This window comes from Triticum dicoccoides, chromosome 7A (genome assembly GCF_002162155.2).
Source record: "Triticum dicoccoides isolate Atlit2015 ecotype Zavitan chromosome 7A, WEW_v2.0, whole genome shotgun sequence".
In the NCBI taxonomy this organism is placed as follows: Eukaryota; Viridiplantae; Streptophyta; class Magnoliopsida; order Poales; family Poaceae; genus Triticum; species Triticum dicoccoides.
The window spans coordinates 731,760,710-731,777,296 of NC_041392.1; the positions used below are offsets into that span (position 1 = coordinate 731,760,710).

The 16,587-nt window shown below is 46.7% G+C and overlaps 3 protein-coding genes across 8 annotated transcripts in view; all 3 read left to right on the top strand.

The window, feature by feature from the left end:
* Positions 1 to 763: 763 nt before the first annotated feature.
* Positions 764 to 4,378, top strand: LOC119330877 (cyclin-B2-2-like). The gene is made up of 10 exons (XM_037604004.1): positions 764 to 920; positions 1,504 to 1,688; positions 1,782 to 1,893; positions 2,423 to 2,527; positions 2,627 to 2,767; positions 2,869 to 2,958; positions 3,066 to 3,287; positions 3,390 to 3,488; positions 3,577 to 3,755; positions 3,851 to 4,378. Exons 2-10 carry the CDS (start codon positions 1,525 to 1,527, stop codon positions 3,996 to 3,998), a joined length of 1,260 nt encoding a protein of 419 aa, XP_037459901.1. The 5' UTR covers positions 764 to 920; positions 1,504 to 1,524; the 3' UTR covers positions 3,999 to 4,378.
* Positions 4,379 to 7,266: 2,888 nt separating this feature from the next.
* Positions 7,267 to 11,427, top strand: LOC119329717 (protein LAZ1-like). The gene is made up of 9 exons (XM_037602790.1): positions 7,267 to 7,399; positions 7,633 to 8,079; positions 8,206 to 8,262; positions 8,367 to 8,475; positions 8,553 to 8,737; positions 8,827 to 8,915; positions 9,870 to 10,131; positions 10,334 to 10,585; positions 10,689 to 11,427. Exons 2-9 carry the CDS (start codon positions 7,918 to 7,920, stop codon positions 11,013 to 11,015), a joined length of 1,443 nt encoding a protein of 480 aa, XP_037458687.1. The 5' UTR covers positions 7,267 to 7,399; positions 7,633 to 7,917; the 3' UTR covers positions 11,016 to 11,427.
* Positions 11,428 to 13,134: 1,707 nt separating this feature from the next.
* LOC119331754 (1,4-alpha-glucan-branching enzyme, chloroplastic/amyloplastic-like) overlaps positions 13,135 to 16,587 on the top strand; it is a 6,091-nt gene continuing 2,638 nt past the window's right edge. For 5 of the 6 annotated variants that reach the window (XM_037604917.1, XM_037604918.1, XM_037604922.1 and 2 more), the window contains exons 1-5: positions 13,135 to 13,516; positions 13,894 to 14,098; positions 14,210 to 14,279; positions 14,562 to 14,828; positions 14,928 to 15,795. In XM_037604917.1, coding sequence (XP_037460814.1) covers positions 13,235 to 13,516; positions 13,894 to 14,098; positions 14,210 to 14,279; positions 14,562 to 14,828; positions 14,928 to 15,795 — 1,692 coding nt within the window. In that variant the 5' untranslated portion in view covers positions 13,135 to 13,234. The remainder of the gene's footprint in view (positions 13,517 to 13,893; positions 14,099 to 14,209; positions 14,280 to 14,561; positions 14,829 to 14,927; positions 15,796 to 16,587) is intronic. The other variant, XM_037604919.1, reaches the window with a different exon arrangement.

The following is a 16,587-nucleotide window of genomic DNA, read 5'->3' on the forward strand; positions in this document are numbered from 1 at the left end:
CCCCGCGCACCGAATACAAACTACACATACGAAATCCCAGTAATTCCAGTAATTATATAAAAGAATAAGGAAACAAAAATGGCACCCTATCTATCTACTGCACTACGTGGCAACCCTTCAACGGTCAAATCCGAGACCCACCCGAGAGTACAACAAACCGCCCGCCGTCCCTTGGTCTCATCCCACACGCCACGAAACCCCACGCCGCGCCGCCCTGCGCACCGAATACAAATTACACATACGAAATCCCAGTAATTCCAATAATTAAATAAAAAATGAAACAAACATGGCACCCTGTCTATCTACTACGGTACATGCCAACCCTCCGACGGTCGAATGCCAGACGCATCACGGGGCAAACGAAAACCACCCAACGTCCTTTGGTCCCATCCCACATGCCACGCCGCCCTACCACATGTCGCACCACGCTGCGCATTTCCGTCCGCGCACCGAATACAAACCACGCCTGCGAAAAATCCCAGTGGCTCAAGTAAAAGGAGAAAGAAACAAACATGGGCACCTAAATCTATCTCCATCTATCTTAAAGCTGACGCCACATTCACAAGAAGGGAAGATAATAAAGCCCGTTTTGAAAGCACATGGAACCCCCTAGCCGTTAAGGCCAGCCCACACGTTTCCCCGGCCGTCGGATCAGCATCCGACGGCCCGGATCCCACGACCGTTGGGGTTCGAACGCGGCTCCGGCTCAGGCAGGCCCCCTATTTTATCTCGCCCCTGCCTCCCCCCGATCCCAATCCCCATCCGCCCGTCTCTCTCCTACGCTCTCCCCGCTCCGCTCCTCCCCTGCACCAGCCGCAGCGGCGAGCTACTTCCCTCCCTCGACCTAGAGCCTGGGAGAGAGAGGCGACGGCAGCTCCCCCTTCTCCCCCTCCCCTCCCTCGCCGTCGCCGAGCAACGAGGTCCGTCACGGTCGTTTCTTGGATGGATGGATGCGTTCTTGAACGGGGTTGAGGGGTCGTTTCTTGTTCTTGAGGGGATGGGGTTCTTTGGTGGGTTTCTTGAGGGTTTCTTGCCGGATTTGGTGCTGCCCCCCTCGGATCTCCGGCCTGGATGGATGAATTCGGGGGGAGGCGCTAGCTCAGAGCGCGCGATTGCGTCGGGGCGGCTCGCGGCGTAGGTTCTTTGGCGTTCTTGGGGCGGATCTTTGGAGGTCCCGGTTGTTCTTGCGTCGAATTGGAGCAACAGATTCTTGGCAGCGCGGTCTGTGCTGGTAGAGTTCCAGCTGCTCAAACTTTCCTTTTTTGGTTCGGCGCGTGCGGGGTTTCTTCCTGGATCTCCCGTGCCAGAGCAGAGGGTCCTGAAGCGTGGCTAGTCTAGTAGGGCGTTCTTGCTCGTTTGGGTTTCGGATTCGCGAGGTTTTCCATCGCTTTCTTGGCTAAATCCAGAGTTCTTGGCAGCGATTTCGAACCAAAAGATCCCGTTTTTCTTCTTCTGCGGATGCGTTTCCCCTGTTTCTGAATTTGGATTGTCCTCTTGGTGCAGGATTTCCGGCCGTCGTCAGCAATGGAGAACATGAGATCCGAGAACCACCGCGGCGCGGCCATGGAGGGCGTCAAGCTCGCGTCGGAGGCGGCGGCCAACACCAACCGCAGGGCCCTGAGGGACATCAAGAACATTCTTGGCGCCCCTCACCAGCCCCAAGCCGTCAGCAAGAGGGGCTTGCAAGAGTGAGCAATCCACCGATCCATGGCAGAATTTCGAACTCCAGTTTGATTCAGAGCTGGATCTCTAATCGCTCCGAGTTTGTTTCCATGTTTCAGAAAACCCGCCGCCGCCGGTGCCAAGAGCCAGCCTGGCGCCGTCGGCCACCGGCCGGTGACCAGGAAATTCGCCGCCATCCTGCAGCAAACGCAGCCTGCAAACGCCCCGCTGGTATGGGCAATTAAAATCCTTGCTGTTTTGATACTGTCTTGGGTGTGCATTGCTGTTCTTATCTCTGTACTTTCCAATTGTGCAAATTTTAGGACTTGTTGGGTGAATTTAGATGCTGGGGAGTGGATCCTGAATGCACTCTGTGTTTGCTATCAGTTAGATATTCAGATTTGCGCACACAAATGTGCAATTGCGTATGGTTTGAATTACTACACCTGAATCTGCAGATTTGCACACAGTAAAAAACTTCAGAGATTTGAGCATGCCAAATCTTGTACTATATGGCATATCATTAATGTAGGTTTAATATTGTTCTAGCAGATTTAGGCAAGTAGTAGTATATCTTATCTAACTGAACTGGGTGCTCTCTTTTATATATGGAATGATATCAATGTAGGTTCAATTGGCTGTAGATTTTCCATCTTTTGCACTCAGATTTTGGTCAGATTATTTTACTTGCCTTGTTTGAACCAAGAATCTGAGCAAAATAGGTAACTGTCAACTCAAGGATTTGAATTTATTTTGGCAGGCACCAATTGGCAGTGAGAGGCAGAAGAGGAACGCTGACACTGCATTCAATGCTCCTTCAGACATGGAGTGCAGCAAGGCTTCAGATGATGACCTTGATGAGATGGTAAGCAGAGTAACACAACTAGCATTGCACGATCAGCACGAGCTATCTACCATTTTGGTGTTTTCATCGCTCATCGTCCATGCTTTGTTGTTACTCCAGATGACCAATGAGCTCAAGGAGATCGACATGGAGGACACCGAAGAGGAGGAAATGCCTGACATCGACAGCTGCGACGTCGGCAACTCCCTTGCGGTTGTCGAATATGTGGATGAAATTTACAGCTTCTACAGAAGGACCGAGGTAACTTATCTGCTTGGAACCCCGGTCAAGTTATCTACAGAGTTGTGTACCTGACCTGTTATGGTAGTAATAGTCTCATTGCCAAATTCTTTGTGCTGTAGGAGCTGAGCTGTGTGTCCCCCACCTACATGGCACACCAATCTGACATCAATGAGAAAATGCGCGGCATTCTGATTGACTGGCTGATTGAGGTAAGGATTCCGTTCGATGCTCGATGGATTCGGCAAAGTAATCTTATCTTAGCATGCTCTGGAATGGAAAGTTCTTAGAAACCCCAATGTTTCATTGTCCAATGCAGGTCCATTACAAGCTTGAGCTACTGGGGGAGACCCTTTTCCTTACTGTAAACATCATTGACAGATACCTGGCCAGGGAGAACGTCGCCAGGAAGAAGCTCCAGCTGGTGGGCGTGACAGCCATGCTGCTGGCATGCAAGTATGAGGAGGTCAGTGTGCCAGTCGTGGAGGATCTGATCCTCATCTGCGATCGCGCCTACTCCCGGGAAGACATTCTTGGCATGGTAACGATCCTGCTATACGTTGTATACCTTTTGTCGATTCGATTGGTACGAGTTCTTGTTTTGTCTTCAGAGAATTGACACTAGGATGTGATAATTCTGCAGGAGAGGATGATTGTTGACAGGCTTGAATTCAACATGTCGGTCCCTACTCCATATTGCTTCATGAGAAGATTCCTCAAGGCAGCAGGGTCTGACAAGAAGGTAAGATCACAGCTCACCTTGGATCATTGCTCTGTTTTGTATGTGTGCATTGCTTGTCTGACACAAATGGTGCCGTCTTGTGAATCAGCTGGAGCTGCTCTCCTTCTTCCTAATCGAGCTCAGCCTGGTCGACTACAAGATGCTCAAGTTCCAGCCGTCGATGCTGGCGGCGGCGGCCATCTTCACCGCGCAATGCACGCTCAACGGGTGCATGTCCTGGAACAAGTGCTGTGAGCTGCACACAAAATACTCTGAAGAACAGCTCATGTATGGAAACACACTGTCTTTCATTCAGACCAACTAGCTTTCAGTGAGTGAGTGATGCCTTTGTACTCACAGTTGTTTGGCTCACTGGTTTGCAGGGACTGCAGCACAATGATGGTGGAGCTGCACCAGGGGGCGGCGCGCGGGAAGCTCACCGGGGTGCACCGCAAGTACAGCACCTTCAAGTACGGGTGCGCCGCCAAGTCGGAGCCCGCCGCCTTCCTGCTCGACGCGAGGAAGGCCTGACCGACCGACAACTTACATCACCGTGTCTGTGACAACTGCTAAAAAGATGGCGAGCTAAAGAAGAGGAAGAGGTGGTGGTGTACATTGAGGTGCTCTGTTCTGATGAGATTTACACCAAGGAAGAAGGGAGACCAACGTTCGCTGTTGGCCGTGTCGCGTGCGTTTTTACTGCTACTGCTCTCTCGGTATAACTTAACATCGATCCGGTCCGAGTTGAGTTGAGTTTGTGTGTGTGTGTTGATGGGTTCCAATTACATGTGTTGGAATGTGTTTGTGTATTTAATTCTTGGATTTGTTGTGCGATGATGACACCTACCTGCAAAACAACTTGCAAATAAACATTAATTGAATTTCCTGTTCAGTATATGTCCTGTTGAGCATCTTTGATTATTGATCTTGTCCTGGTAGCAAGTATTCTTGGGCCCCAGAATTTGAAATTTGACTTGATGTGAAGATGGATGTAGAGTAGGAGGAACCTGAAACATGTGGCTGAGTTGTACTGAAAATTTAAATGAAAGGGGGAGGGAAGATCTGAAGTGAAGATGGATGTGTGAACTTGTTTGACTTGTGGGAAAACTTGTACGTAAGCAGTACTATTTGATGCCAAATTTGAACTCCCTGTTCAGCATCTTTGAATTTCCTGGTAGCAAAGTCTGCAAATAATGGTCCCAGAGTTCAAATTTAGCATGGGGAGCTTGTCTCAGAATTTTGAACTTTGACTAGCAGTAAGTAGGAGGAATCTGGGCATGTTTGCAGTGTACTTGCCCTTGCTTTGACTTTGGGAAAACTTGTACTGGTAGTAGTAACTAGCAAGGCATTGTAATTCGTGTGGTACCTGCCAAGCCTGTAGATATGATTCTACTATTGCAAGATCTGGAATGCCAAGGAAAATTAACAGGGTTCGCCCCCTCACAATGTGCCCTGGCAGCAAAATCTCTACCGGTTACCGTTGGAATTCGAATTCAAATTCAAATTCAAATTCGGCATGGATGGCTTGTCCGGGCAGGTTGGCAGTGCTAGCTAGTAGTACAAAGTGGTCCTAGATTTGTGAACGTTTTTTTTCTCCCTTGTGGATGGACTTATTGGTGGTGTCACTTTGACTTGCAGTGACCTTGTAGTAGCAGGAACCTGAGACATGTGGGCATGTTTGCAGTGGGCATGTTTGCAGCGTTCTCCGTTGATTCCCTTCCCTTGCATGCCTGCCTTAGAAAATTTGAATGGAAGGGGTGTGATCCGAAGAAGCCAACATGCAGATGTGAACGGTGGTGAACGTGCAGATGTGTGGGTGGTAGCAGATGGTGGTTTGTGAACTTGCCAGAGATTCGAATTTCCTTGCAAAGATCTGGAAAAGAAAAGGTGGATTAACTGGATTAGTAATTCGATTGAAGTGTCACTCCTCAGCCTGACCAACCAACCCACCAACCCCGGCTAAATTTCGTGTTTTGACCCATTTTTGAAACCTATTCGAGATATGACCCTAGTTTGATTTTTTTTCGAGATCTGACCCTTTTGCTACCGCCAGGAACCATGGCGGTAGGGTATAACAGCATTTTAGGGTTGGCGTTGAGTCTCTTTCCGACCCATCTTTCACACAGTCATCGGTTACAGGCTACGATTGATTCAGCTCAGAGCATCTACAAACCGGTCTTTACATTGCCCCCCTATATGTCAGCGCTCAGTCACCCCTCGTTTCTCCGTGTGCGCAACCATCACGCTCATATCCAAATCCTTGCGCACTACACTATGAGCAATAAGAAAAGAAAAGAACCACACTCTCTTACTTGCGCACTTGGAGCTGTTTGACGAAAGTCAACGTGCCGATAACCAAAAAAGCGTAAGTTGGGACCAAAGACTGCGTTTTTCTGGGTTATGCCACGCATAGCGTTGGCTATATGTTTCTAGTGGTGAAATCGGATGTACACGATGTGAAGGTCGGTACGATCATGGAATCTAAAGACACTACATTCTTTGAGGATATTTTCCCCATTAGAGATGTGCAAAGCACTTTTAGACTGGAATCTCATGAGACTCTTTGACCTGCCATTCCGATGGAATATTATGAACACAAAAGTGATGAAAGTTCAACGGATGATGGCGAGGAAGCTCCTGTTATGAGCAAGAGACAGAGGACTGCAATGTTTTTTGGTGATGATTTCCCCGTGTACCTTGTGGATGATGACACTCCCAGTTCCATTTCAGAAGCTTATGCATCTCCGGATGCTGGCTACTGTAAGGATGCGGTCCGTAGATAGATGGATTCCATGTTGGCTAACGGGACATGGGAGATCACCGATCATCCTTATGGTTGCCAACCATTGGGATGTAAGTGAGCGTTCAAAAGAAAGCTTATGCTCGATGGTACTGTTGAGAAGTACAAGGCTAGGCTTGTGGCCAAGGGTTATACCCAAATGGGAGAAGAAGATTTCTTCGATACTTACTCATTTGTGGCTACACTGACAGCCATTCAAGTGTTAATCTCGCCTCGCATGGTCTTCTCGTTCATCAGATGGACGTTAAGACGGCTTTCCTCAACGGGGAGCTAGACGAGAAAATTTACGTGCAACAGCCAGATGGCTTTGTAGTAAATGGTCGGGAAAGAAAGGTGTGCAAGCTATTGAAATCTTTGTATGGCCTGAAACAAGTGCCTAAGCAATGGAACGAGAAGTTCAATAACACTTTGACATCTGCTAGCTTTGTTGTTAATGAAGCTGACAAATGTGTATACTGTCGCTATGGTGGGGGCAAAGGAGTTATACTTTATCTGTATGTCGATGATATACTAATATTTGAGACCCACCTCAAAGTCATTAAGGAGGTCAATGCTTTTTTCTATCTCATAACTTTGAGATGAAAGACTTGGGTGTGGCTGATGTTATCTTAAACATCAAGCTATTGAGAGATAATGAGGACGGAATTACACTTTTGCAATCCCACTATATTGAGAAGATTTTAAGTCGATTTGGATATTCGGACTGCAAACCTTCTGCAACACCATATGATCCTAGCGTGTGGATTCGAAAATTAGAAGGCACAACTGTAGATCAATTGAGATATTCCCAAGTGATTGGTTCAGTCATGTACCTAGCTTGTGCTACTTGTCCTGACATCCCATTTGATGTTTGTGAACTGATCCGCCTTTTAAATGAAAAAAGAACGTTAAACAACCATAGAAGGAACGGAAAAAAACCATGTGGTGTGATGCGGATGCTTGTCAGGTCAGGTCGCCTGTCCATAACCTGCGCGTCTCTGTCTGATGAGAGAAAATACCTTCTCCTCTCCTCTCCTCTCCTCTTGTCTCATCTATCCTGACCTCACCTAACCCTCTCATCCTCGTCGTCGACCCCTCCCTCAACGGCGGCCCGGCTGCGGACCGCAGATCCCCCGCAATCCTTCCGTCAGAGGTACGCGCCCCTTCCCCCTTCTCCCTCGCCCTCCCATCCCCCGCCCCGCCCCGTCCATGGAGCCCGATTCGACCGTCGCCGCCCGCCCCGGATTCGCGGGGCATTGCCCGATCCACCCGCGTTCCTCCGACGCCAATTCCACGATTACGAGCTCATTTATTTTCCTCCCTTCCGATCTAGCGGAGCGCTTGCCGCCTCGTGTGGACGCCGTTTAAAATTCTGCTTGCCTGCAGGGGCTCAAGGAATCCCGCCGAATATTATTAGGCGGGCGGAGGAATATAAGGGACAAAAACAGGGCAGCCCACTCTGCTTTTTCGGTCTCACCCAAACGGACCTCAGTATCAGTCTGCATCACTGGGATTGTTTGTTTCATTTCCAAGATCAAATTCCTTATATTATGATGCTCTATGAACCGCAACCTGGAACGGTGAATCCCGGTCGCGAATGTGCGGGCGAAAGCGCAAGAGAGGAGGGCGCATCAGCTTGAGTACAGACAAGCGGCGGGACAGACAGGGCCGATGGCAATGGCAATTGAATTGGCCGACAAATTGCTCCTGGTGCTCCGGAGCTACTCACTGCCTGTCTGGGCCACCATCATCTCGGGGCTCTTCGTCGTCGTCTCGGTCTCGCTGTCCATCTACTTGCTCTTGAACCACCTCTCGGCCTACAAGAACCCAGAGGTCTGTTCTGTTGGTCGCTAGCGATCAGTCGGTGTTGAATTTCTTATTTTCCATACAGCAGGGTGAATTGTCGCTGGAGCTGTATTTGTTTTTGGACTCACCGCTGCTGCATTTCTTCTTTTCCAGGAGCAGAAGTTCCTCGTCGGTGTCGTTCTGATGGTGCCGATATATGCAATCGAGTCGGTAAGGTGCTATGCCATGTCTTGTTCAAGTGTGCGGCCACAGTGTTGTTGGCTGGTTGAGGTCGATCCAGCCGTTAACTCTTGTTTCTTATTCCACTGTTGCAGTATATATCGTTGGTGAATCCAACAATTGGTGTAGATATTGAGATTCTGCGAGACGGATACGAGGCATTTGCCATGTACTGTTTCGGGCGGTATCTAGTTGCGTGCTTAGGTACGCGACTGTCTAGCATTGCAACGCTATCATCCATGTCTCTGCCCTTCCTTATAATGTAATCTTATTCATGCTAGGTGGAGAGGATAGGACGATTGAATTTCTGAAGAAGGAGGGCAGTTCAGGTTCTGATGCACCACTTTTAGGCAATGCATCCGAAGAACGACATGTGAACCACCCTTTTCCGATGAATTACATGTTGAACCCATGGCCCGTTGGCGAATGGTTCTACTTGGTAGTTAAGTTTGGGCTTGTCCAATATGTAAGCCACTCTTTAGCTCCCCCATTCCATTTGATTTTGCAGCATCTGATGGAAAATCAAAATAATATGTCCTCCTTTTTCTTGGATAGATGATAATAAAGACAATATGTGCTCTTCTTGCGGTGATTCTTGAATCCTTTGGGGTGTACTGCGAAGGAGAGTTTAAATGGAGCTGTGGGTAAGATACATACTCATGAAGCAACCTCATTTTTTTTTCACTCAACAATCCTTGCATGAACTCGTCTCATTAACCTATACTGCTCTGCTCTTTGCAAATGATGTTTTAGATTGCGACGCTCAGTAAATGACTTATAATGAACTCGTCTCATTCAGCTATACTGCTATTGTACTACTACCTCTGCTCTTTTCAAATGATGTTTTAGACTGCGATGTTCAGTAAATGACTTAATATACACACAAGTGTTTGGATATGCCACGTGTAAAACATATTGCTTGATTTTTTTCATTAAAACAAACTTTAGTCTCATTTTATTTTAAATAGTAAAAATGACATTAATAATCTGAAATAACCGTCATCAAAGCCGTTTACTGGAGACATTTTTAGTGTCCAAAATGACAGGTAAAAGAAAACCGAGGTCGTACCATTTTGTTGACAAGTCTTTATTCTAGTGACATTCATGGTCTGTGTTGATATTCATGAGAAGGTTGTATGGTATATCAAACCATGTATCCTAGATTTAGTTGTCCTGCAGCTGTCATTCAGTTACAACTTGGAACATTATGTTACCATATATTTGTCGAATTTAATACAAATTTCAATGAATGGCTTGATTTTTTGGCATCAACTTTTGCTGGTTAGCACTTATAAATGAATCTTACAAGCTGCATGGGAAATATGGAACACATTTATGCTATCTTTGGTTTACCAACATAACTAACAGTAAGTTTACCTGTTTTTCCTCACCTCTGCTTTCATATGTACTGCTAGTATCATGGAACCTACTCATGCGTCTAATGATGTTTAGTTAAAAAACATTTTCTTGCTACTGATGAACTAGTTCTGTGGGCATGTGGTAGGATCGGAAAACCTGTTCGTGCATCTGATGATCCAGTAGCTTCAGACTTTAAATGCATTCTCTTCCTACTTACGAATTGCTATCTTATTTACCAGGTACTCTTACACTGCCATGGCTCTCAATTTCAGTCAGTCATGGGCCTTATACTGTCTCGTTCAATTTTACGCCGTCATAAAGGACGAGCTAGCCCATATAAAGCCCCTAGCGAAGTTTCTGACATTCAAGTCTATTGTGTTCTTAACATGGTGGCAAGGTGTGGCAATAGCGTTGCTCTCCAGCTGGGGCTTGTTGAGAGGCCCTATAGCTCAAGAGTTGCAGTTCAAGTCCAGCATTCAGGACTTTATCATCTGCATAGAGGTGGTGACATGTTCCTGATTATACCATTTCAGTTCCTTGCGTGATGCTGACAAATCCTTGTTTAAGCATGCTTGCATTCTCAATTTTGCAATAATCCTAACGAAGTAATATTTATATTTAGATCAATAGGCCTCAGCCCTGTCCCATTTTCCATTGAAAATGAAACAACGTAACCGAAGTTATTTTTTATCATTGAATACAGATGGGTTTTGCTGCTGTTATTCACCTGTACGTCTTCCCTGCCAAGCCATACGAGCTAATGGGCGATCGTTACATCGGAGATGTTTCAGTTCTGGGAGACTATGCTTCAGTTGACTGCCCTCTAGATCCAGACGAAGTTAAAGATAGCGAGCGCCCAACCAAGATTAGGCTTCCCCAGCCAGATGATCACGTCAGATGCTCCACTGCCATAAAAGAAAGCGTCCGCGATGTTGTACTTGGAGGAGGCGAATATGTAAGGAAAATATGTTATTTGTTCTGTTACCCCCTTCAGCCCAAGTTTCATTTTGACCAACTGTAGCTAAACCTGAAACACCTTATCTGACTGAACCTTGCAGATTGTGAATGACTTGAAGTTCACCGTGAACCACGCGGTGGAGCCGATCAACGAGAAGATCCACCAGATATCCCAGAACATGAAGAAGCACGATAAAGACAAGAGAACGAACGACGACAGCTGCATCGACTCGCCGCGATCCTTGCACAGGGTGATCAGTGGGATCGATGACCCGCTACTGAACGGGAGCCTCAGCGACAACAGCGGCCCCAAGAGAGCGCGGAGGCAGCAGCGCAGGAGGTCGGGCGTGGGGACCAGCGGCGAGACCAGCGACCATGGGCTGGGCGGGTACGAGATCCGGGGACACAGGTGGATCACAAAGGAGTGAGGAGGATCAGGATCGAACCCCGGTCTGCACTGCAGCATTGAATTCCTTTCGAACTGAAGCGCTGTCTGCTCTGGATCTTCAGGACTGCTAAGCCTGAAAGGCAGTAATCAGATCACCTAAATTCTTGATGAATCCGGGAGGCAGTGCTTGCAGAAGCAAGATATGTGTCAATCACCCCATGACACGGCGAATCGAGCTAGCGATTTTTTGGCTGACTATTTCAGCTGCTGATGACATCGAATCTCACATATTGAACAGTATAGCAGGATTACTACAGCAAAGAGAAGGATGGTCATGACAGGTTTCATACATCATCATTCATAAACCTTTTGGATGAATATCTTCTTCTGTAATGTACAGACTAAGATATAAAAGGATTAATAGATGTTTCGTCGATGAGGCGTCAGGTCTTGCTCAGTTGTCATCATTGTCACACTGTTATTATGGCATGACCCGTCGGAGCAGATAGTGAAGTGTTTACTACCATTGCCTCAAGAATATTTCCGAGTCGGTTTTTTGAGCCGTCCGATCTGAATCGAACGGCGATGTGCTTTCTCCTACCTCCAGCCTTCTTCTCCCTCCTCTTATCCACCCGTTGGCCCAACTGCCTGTTGTATGTCACCTGCTGCTGCTGGCGGTGCTCCAGCGTGCGCCTTGCCGCCCTGTCCTGCTGCCATCCTTGGCCATCCATCTAAACCCCCAACTCTGGACATCTTCCATATCTTTGGGTAGCTCCGGGCCCTCCCTCGAGGTGCGCCTCCTCTTCTCTCTCTTGAATCGAATGAACCGAATTCAAATTTCAGGCAACTTGCATACAACAAATGTTGTTTCTTTTGCCATCCGGAGGTGTGGGTGTAAGAACTATGAAGCGGAGACAAGATGGACATGGCTTGCTGTCTGTTCATCTGCGTTGTTTGTAAGCTTTAGACGGATGATGACACGAGCAGCCACAATCTAAAAGTGCCCAACAGAAACTGCATCACCATGAGATGGACCAAGGGAAAACAAACAGTTGGTGCAAAAGCCACTTTTTTCATTGGATTTTTGCTAAGTTGAGTGTTTATTAAAAGCAAACCTTGTTTGGCTACGTAGAACTCCGACACCTTTGGCCCACCCAAAACCCCACCATAAATAAACATCTTCGCAGTAATAATCTGTCACATGACGCACCCGGCCCTCCTGAGACTCGAGTGAAAAGATTGAAGATCATCTCACAAGTAAACGAACGAGAGCGTTAAATGTTTGTGGCTGTGGTGCAGCCTAGCCTTACATCAAAGGAACAAGCAAAAAAAATTATGCGCTTGCTTTTTTCTAGCTTTTTCAGACACTAGTGTCAAACCAAAAACAGTATATTCGGCTGGAAACACACGAGTGCGACTTTTTTCGGTCCCGAGCTCCAATAAGCTCTCTATTTCAAATAATAATTGAGAGTATATTTGTAACAATCTTATATTGTGGGACGGAGGGAGTTGCAAACAGCGGCAATATTCTTTTTTGAAATCGGCGGAACCACTGCATTTGTATTACGAGGAAGTTAGAGATATGTGTGACCGGGCTCCATTCGTCCTGCGAGGAAGGGGGCGCTCCGTCTCGCAGGCGTAGCTGGCAGCGGGCTCCCACGTCTGCGCGTACACGTAGTTCCGCCGGGGACAAACGGGCGTGGTGGCCAGCGACGGATGGGGCGGTTTAGCCCGGATGACACGGGGGTGCTTCTCGATTTCTATAATGCCGATTCTTTTGAAAAGGCCTATGTTACTTAATATATGGCATTTAGCCTTTCCGCAGAAGAAAACGAAAGTATGATGGACTAAGTTATATATTTCTTAACTGAATTATGGTCTTCGGTAGAAAGATAAAATAAAAATTAATACGTTCTTCCCTCGCCCTTTCTAGTGATTCAAGGCAAAATCACTTCTTTACCGCTGGTAGCAAAAAGTCGCAGACTGATGAGACACGCGAGGGCCCAAACCTTTTCACTGGCTTTACCGCTGGCCCGTTACGCACGGGCGCTCCCCGACCGTCCACGTGGCACCCGGCCCACCGGGCCCCACAGATCCGCCTCGTCTTCCTCGTGCCTCCCCTCGTCAGTTGCTACCACTCTGTACTCCACTCTCCCGTTCCGTCTCCGGCCGCTTGAAAGCGCGCAGTGCCACGAGCCCGGCGGAGATTCTCCGCCGACGCTGACAGCTCCGCGGCGCCCCGCCGTGCCGTGGAAGACGATGCTCTGCCTCGCCTCCTCCTCCGCCTCGCCCTCTGTCCCGCCGCGCCCCTCCTATCCCGCTGCTGTCCGGCCCGGTCCGGGGATCTCGGTGAGCCACCGAGATCTGTTCTGTTTTATTCTTTTAACGTTCTCTGTTCTGCTTGCCCATGGCGAAGTTCTTGACGGCTCTGATGCGACGATGCTGACCGGTCGCCTGCAGGGTGGCGGCGGCGCCGGCGGCAATGTGCGGCTGAGCGTGGTGCCCGTGCCGTCTTCGCTTCGCTGGTCGTGGCCATTGAAGGTAAACTTCTTCTCTGCCTGTCAGATTCGCTGGAATTCTTGTGCAAAATATAATACTAGTACTAATAATAAACCTGAATTCGTCCATTAAACACCCTTTTGGGTCTCAAATGTTTCAAGAAGTGGATGTGATTTTAATCAAATTTCTTTACATATATGTGGTCCATACATAGTATAATCTCTGCTGCGATATTTCAACCGTACTACTTGCTATTCAACAGAAATGTGCATAATCTTTGATGAATGTATCAACCAATTAATTGCTGCATTTGTGGTAAATATAATTAACTGATATAAGCACAAGATTATGTGTTGTATCTCTGCAGCTTGTTCAGTTCTAATCTGCTGCCATCTCTAACTGTCATTCATATATGCAAGGCCAATAGCAAGATTTCTGTTCCCGAGACTGCGCGGGAACACAAAACTGTGGCAACAGAAGATGGTGTCAGCCACCTTCCCATATACGATCTGGACCCGAAGCTGGCCGAATTCAAGAACCACTTCAATTATAGGATGAGAAGGTATCACTACCAGAAACATTTGATTGAGAAACATGAGGGTAGCCTTGAAGAATTCTCTAGAGGTGAGCTCTTGTTCATGCATTCGAAATGCTTGTATTTAATTTGTGACGCCCACGGCACAAAAGCGCATACTTAGCTCTGTGTCTCTGGCCTTCATATGTGCACATACTTAGGCTATTTGAAGTTTGGGATCAACGCAGAACCTGGTGCAACGGTATACCGGGAATGGGCCCCTGCAGCAATGTAAGTGTGTGATTTGCCATGCAGCTACTTGTTACTCCTACTTGTTAATGCCATGCAGCTACTTGTTAATAGTCCTGGGTTAACTCGTGCATATCATTAAAATGCTGATGAAACTGTCCTGGGATGTTAAGTTGGTGCACTACAGAGAAAATATGAAAAAAGTTTTCCCTTTCCTGATCATGGTCATAGTTGACTAGTCCTTATTTCTTGACAATACTTACTTCTCACTATCTTTAGTAGATTCATATGTATTTACTTGCAAGTCTTTACTTTATGGTGAAGGGAAGCACAACTTGTTGGTGACTTCAACAGCTGGAATGGTTTTGAGCACATGATGACGAAGGATAATTTTGGAGTTTGGTCAATCAAGATTCCTCATGTCGAGGGGAGACCTGCCATCCCTCACAATTCCAAGGTTAAATTTCGATTTAGGCATGATGGAGTATGGGTTGAACGGATCCCCGCATGGATTCGTTATGCAATTGTTAATACCTCTAAATTTGGAGCTCCATACGATGGTGTTCATTGGGATCCACCAACTAGTGAAAGGTCTAATTTCAGTAGTTTGAGAGCTGGAAATTAAGTAAAACCCAAATAAGATAAAATAAAATAATGCGGTGACATGATATTTTTATCTTTGTTTTGCAGGTATGTGTTTAAGCATCCTCGACCTCGAAAGCCTGATACACCACGTATCTATGAGGCGCATGTGGGGATGAGTGGTGAAAAGCCTGAAGTATACAGAGAATTTGCAGACAATGTGTTACCACGTATAAGGGCGAAAAACTATAACACGGTCCAGCTAATGGCAATCATGGAACATTCCTACTATGCTTCTTTTGGGTATCATGTGACGAATTTCTTCGCGGTTAGCAGCAAATCAGGCACTCCAGAGGACCTCAAATATCTTGTTGACAAGGCACATAGTTTAGGATTGCGTGTTCTAATGGATGTTGTCCACGGCCATGCAAGCAAAAATGTGACAGATGGTCTAAATGGCTATGATGTTGGTCAAAGCGCACAAGAGTCATATTTCTACACAGGAGACAGGGGCTATCATAAACTGTGGGATAGCCGGCTGTTCAACTATACCAATTGGGAGGTCTTAAGATTTCTTCTTTCCAATCTGAGATATTGGATGGACGAATTCATGTTTGATGGCTTCAGATTTGATGGGGTTACATCCATGCTATACAATCACCATGGAATCAATACGTCGTTCACTGGAAATTACAAGGAGTATTTTGGTTTGGATACCAATGTAGATGCAATCATTTACATGATGCTGGCTAACCATTTAATACACAAAGTCCTGCCAGAAGCAACTATTATTGCTGAAGATGTTTCAGGCATGCCAGTTCTTTGTCGGCCAGTTGACGAAGGTGGAGTAGGGTTTGACTATCGCCAGGCTATGGCTATTCCAGAGAGATGGGCCGACTACTTGAAAAACAAAGATGTCCATGAATTCTCAATGAGTGGAATATCACAGACTTTGAATAACAGGAACAAAGATCAGGTATGTTCTTTCTCATTTGTTGTTGTGCATGGGTGCATGTTTTCTCGGGTGGGGTAGCTATTCTATGGACTTATGGTTCAAAGGTGGGGGACTTTCTTTGCATGGTTGGAAATTTTAATAAATGTAAACACTTGGGTGGATGACTTTTAGTACCTTCTTTGCATAGGCTATCACAATTCTATTCAGACAAATGATCATAGTAACCACTAGCCAACTACTATTATGGACCATAGCATGTCCAAGGATCCAGTGTTGTATATCATTGACTTTGTGTTGGTATGTTGAAACAACAACTTTAATCTTCACGCAAATATTCAGTCTATTGTTGGCCATAAGACTATGACGTTTCTCTGGATGGGCATGGAAACATATGTTGGTATCTCGAACTTGGAACCTGCTTCGATCACCTATAATTGGTCGTAAAAAATCCACAACTTTGGAAGCTTTTGGATGGCTCCAACCATCCAGGGTTCCCCACAAACTTTAGAGTGACATAAGCTTCAGGAAGAACTCAAGGGAAATTCAAAAGGGGCCAAGTGGAATCACAAATCTACTGTTCCTTTTTCTCTCACTCAAATCAAAGATTGATGGGTTGTAGAGGGAGGATAGAAGCTCAAAGTGCTCAACAATGATAGAAAGCTCATGTATGGTCGCCTCCTTCAGTTGGGGAAGAATGGCAACCTTTCGTATGGTCCTCGATTTTTGAACTTTACTCGGCAATTCAGATCAGCTTGCAGCCTCCCGTGCATCCCAGATATCTTGGGTCCTTCTGGGAAATACTCTCTTTAGCCC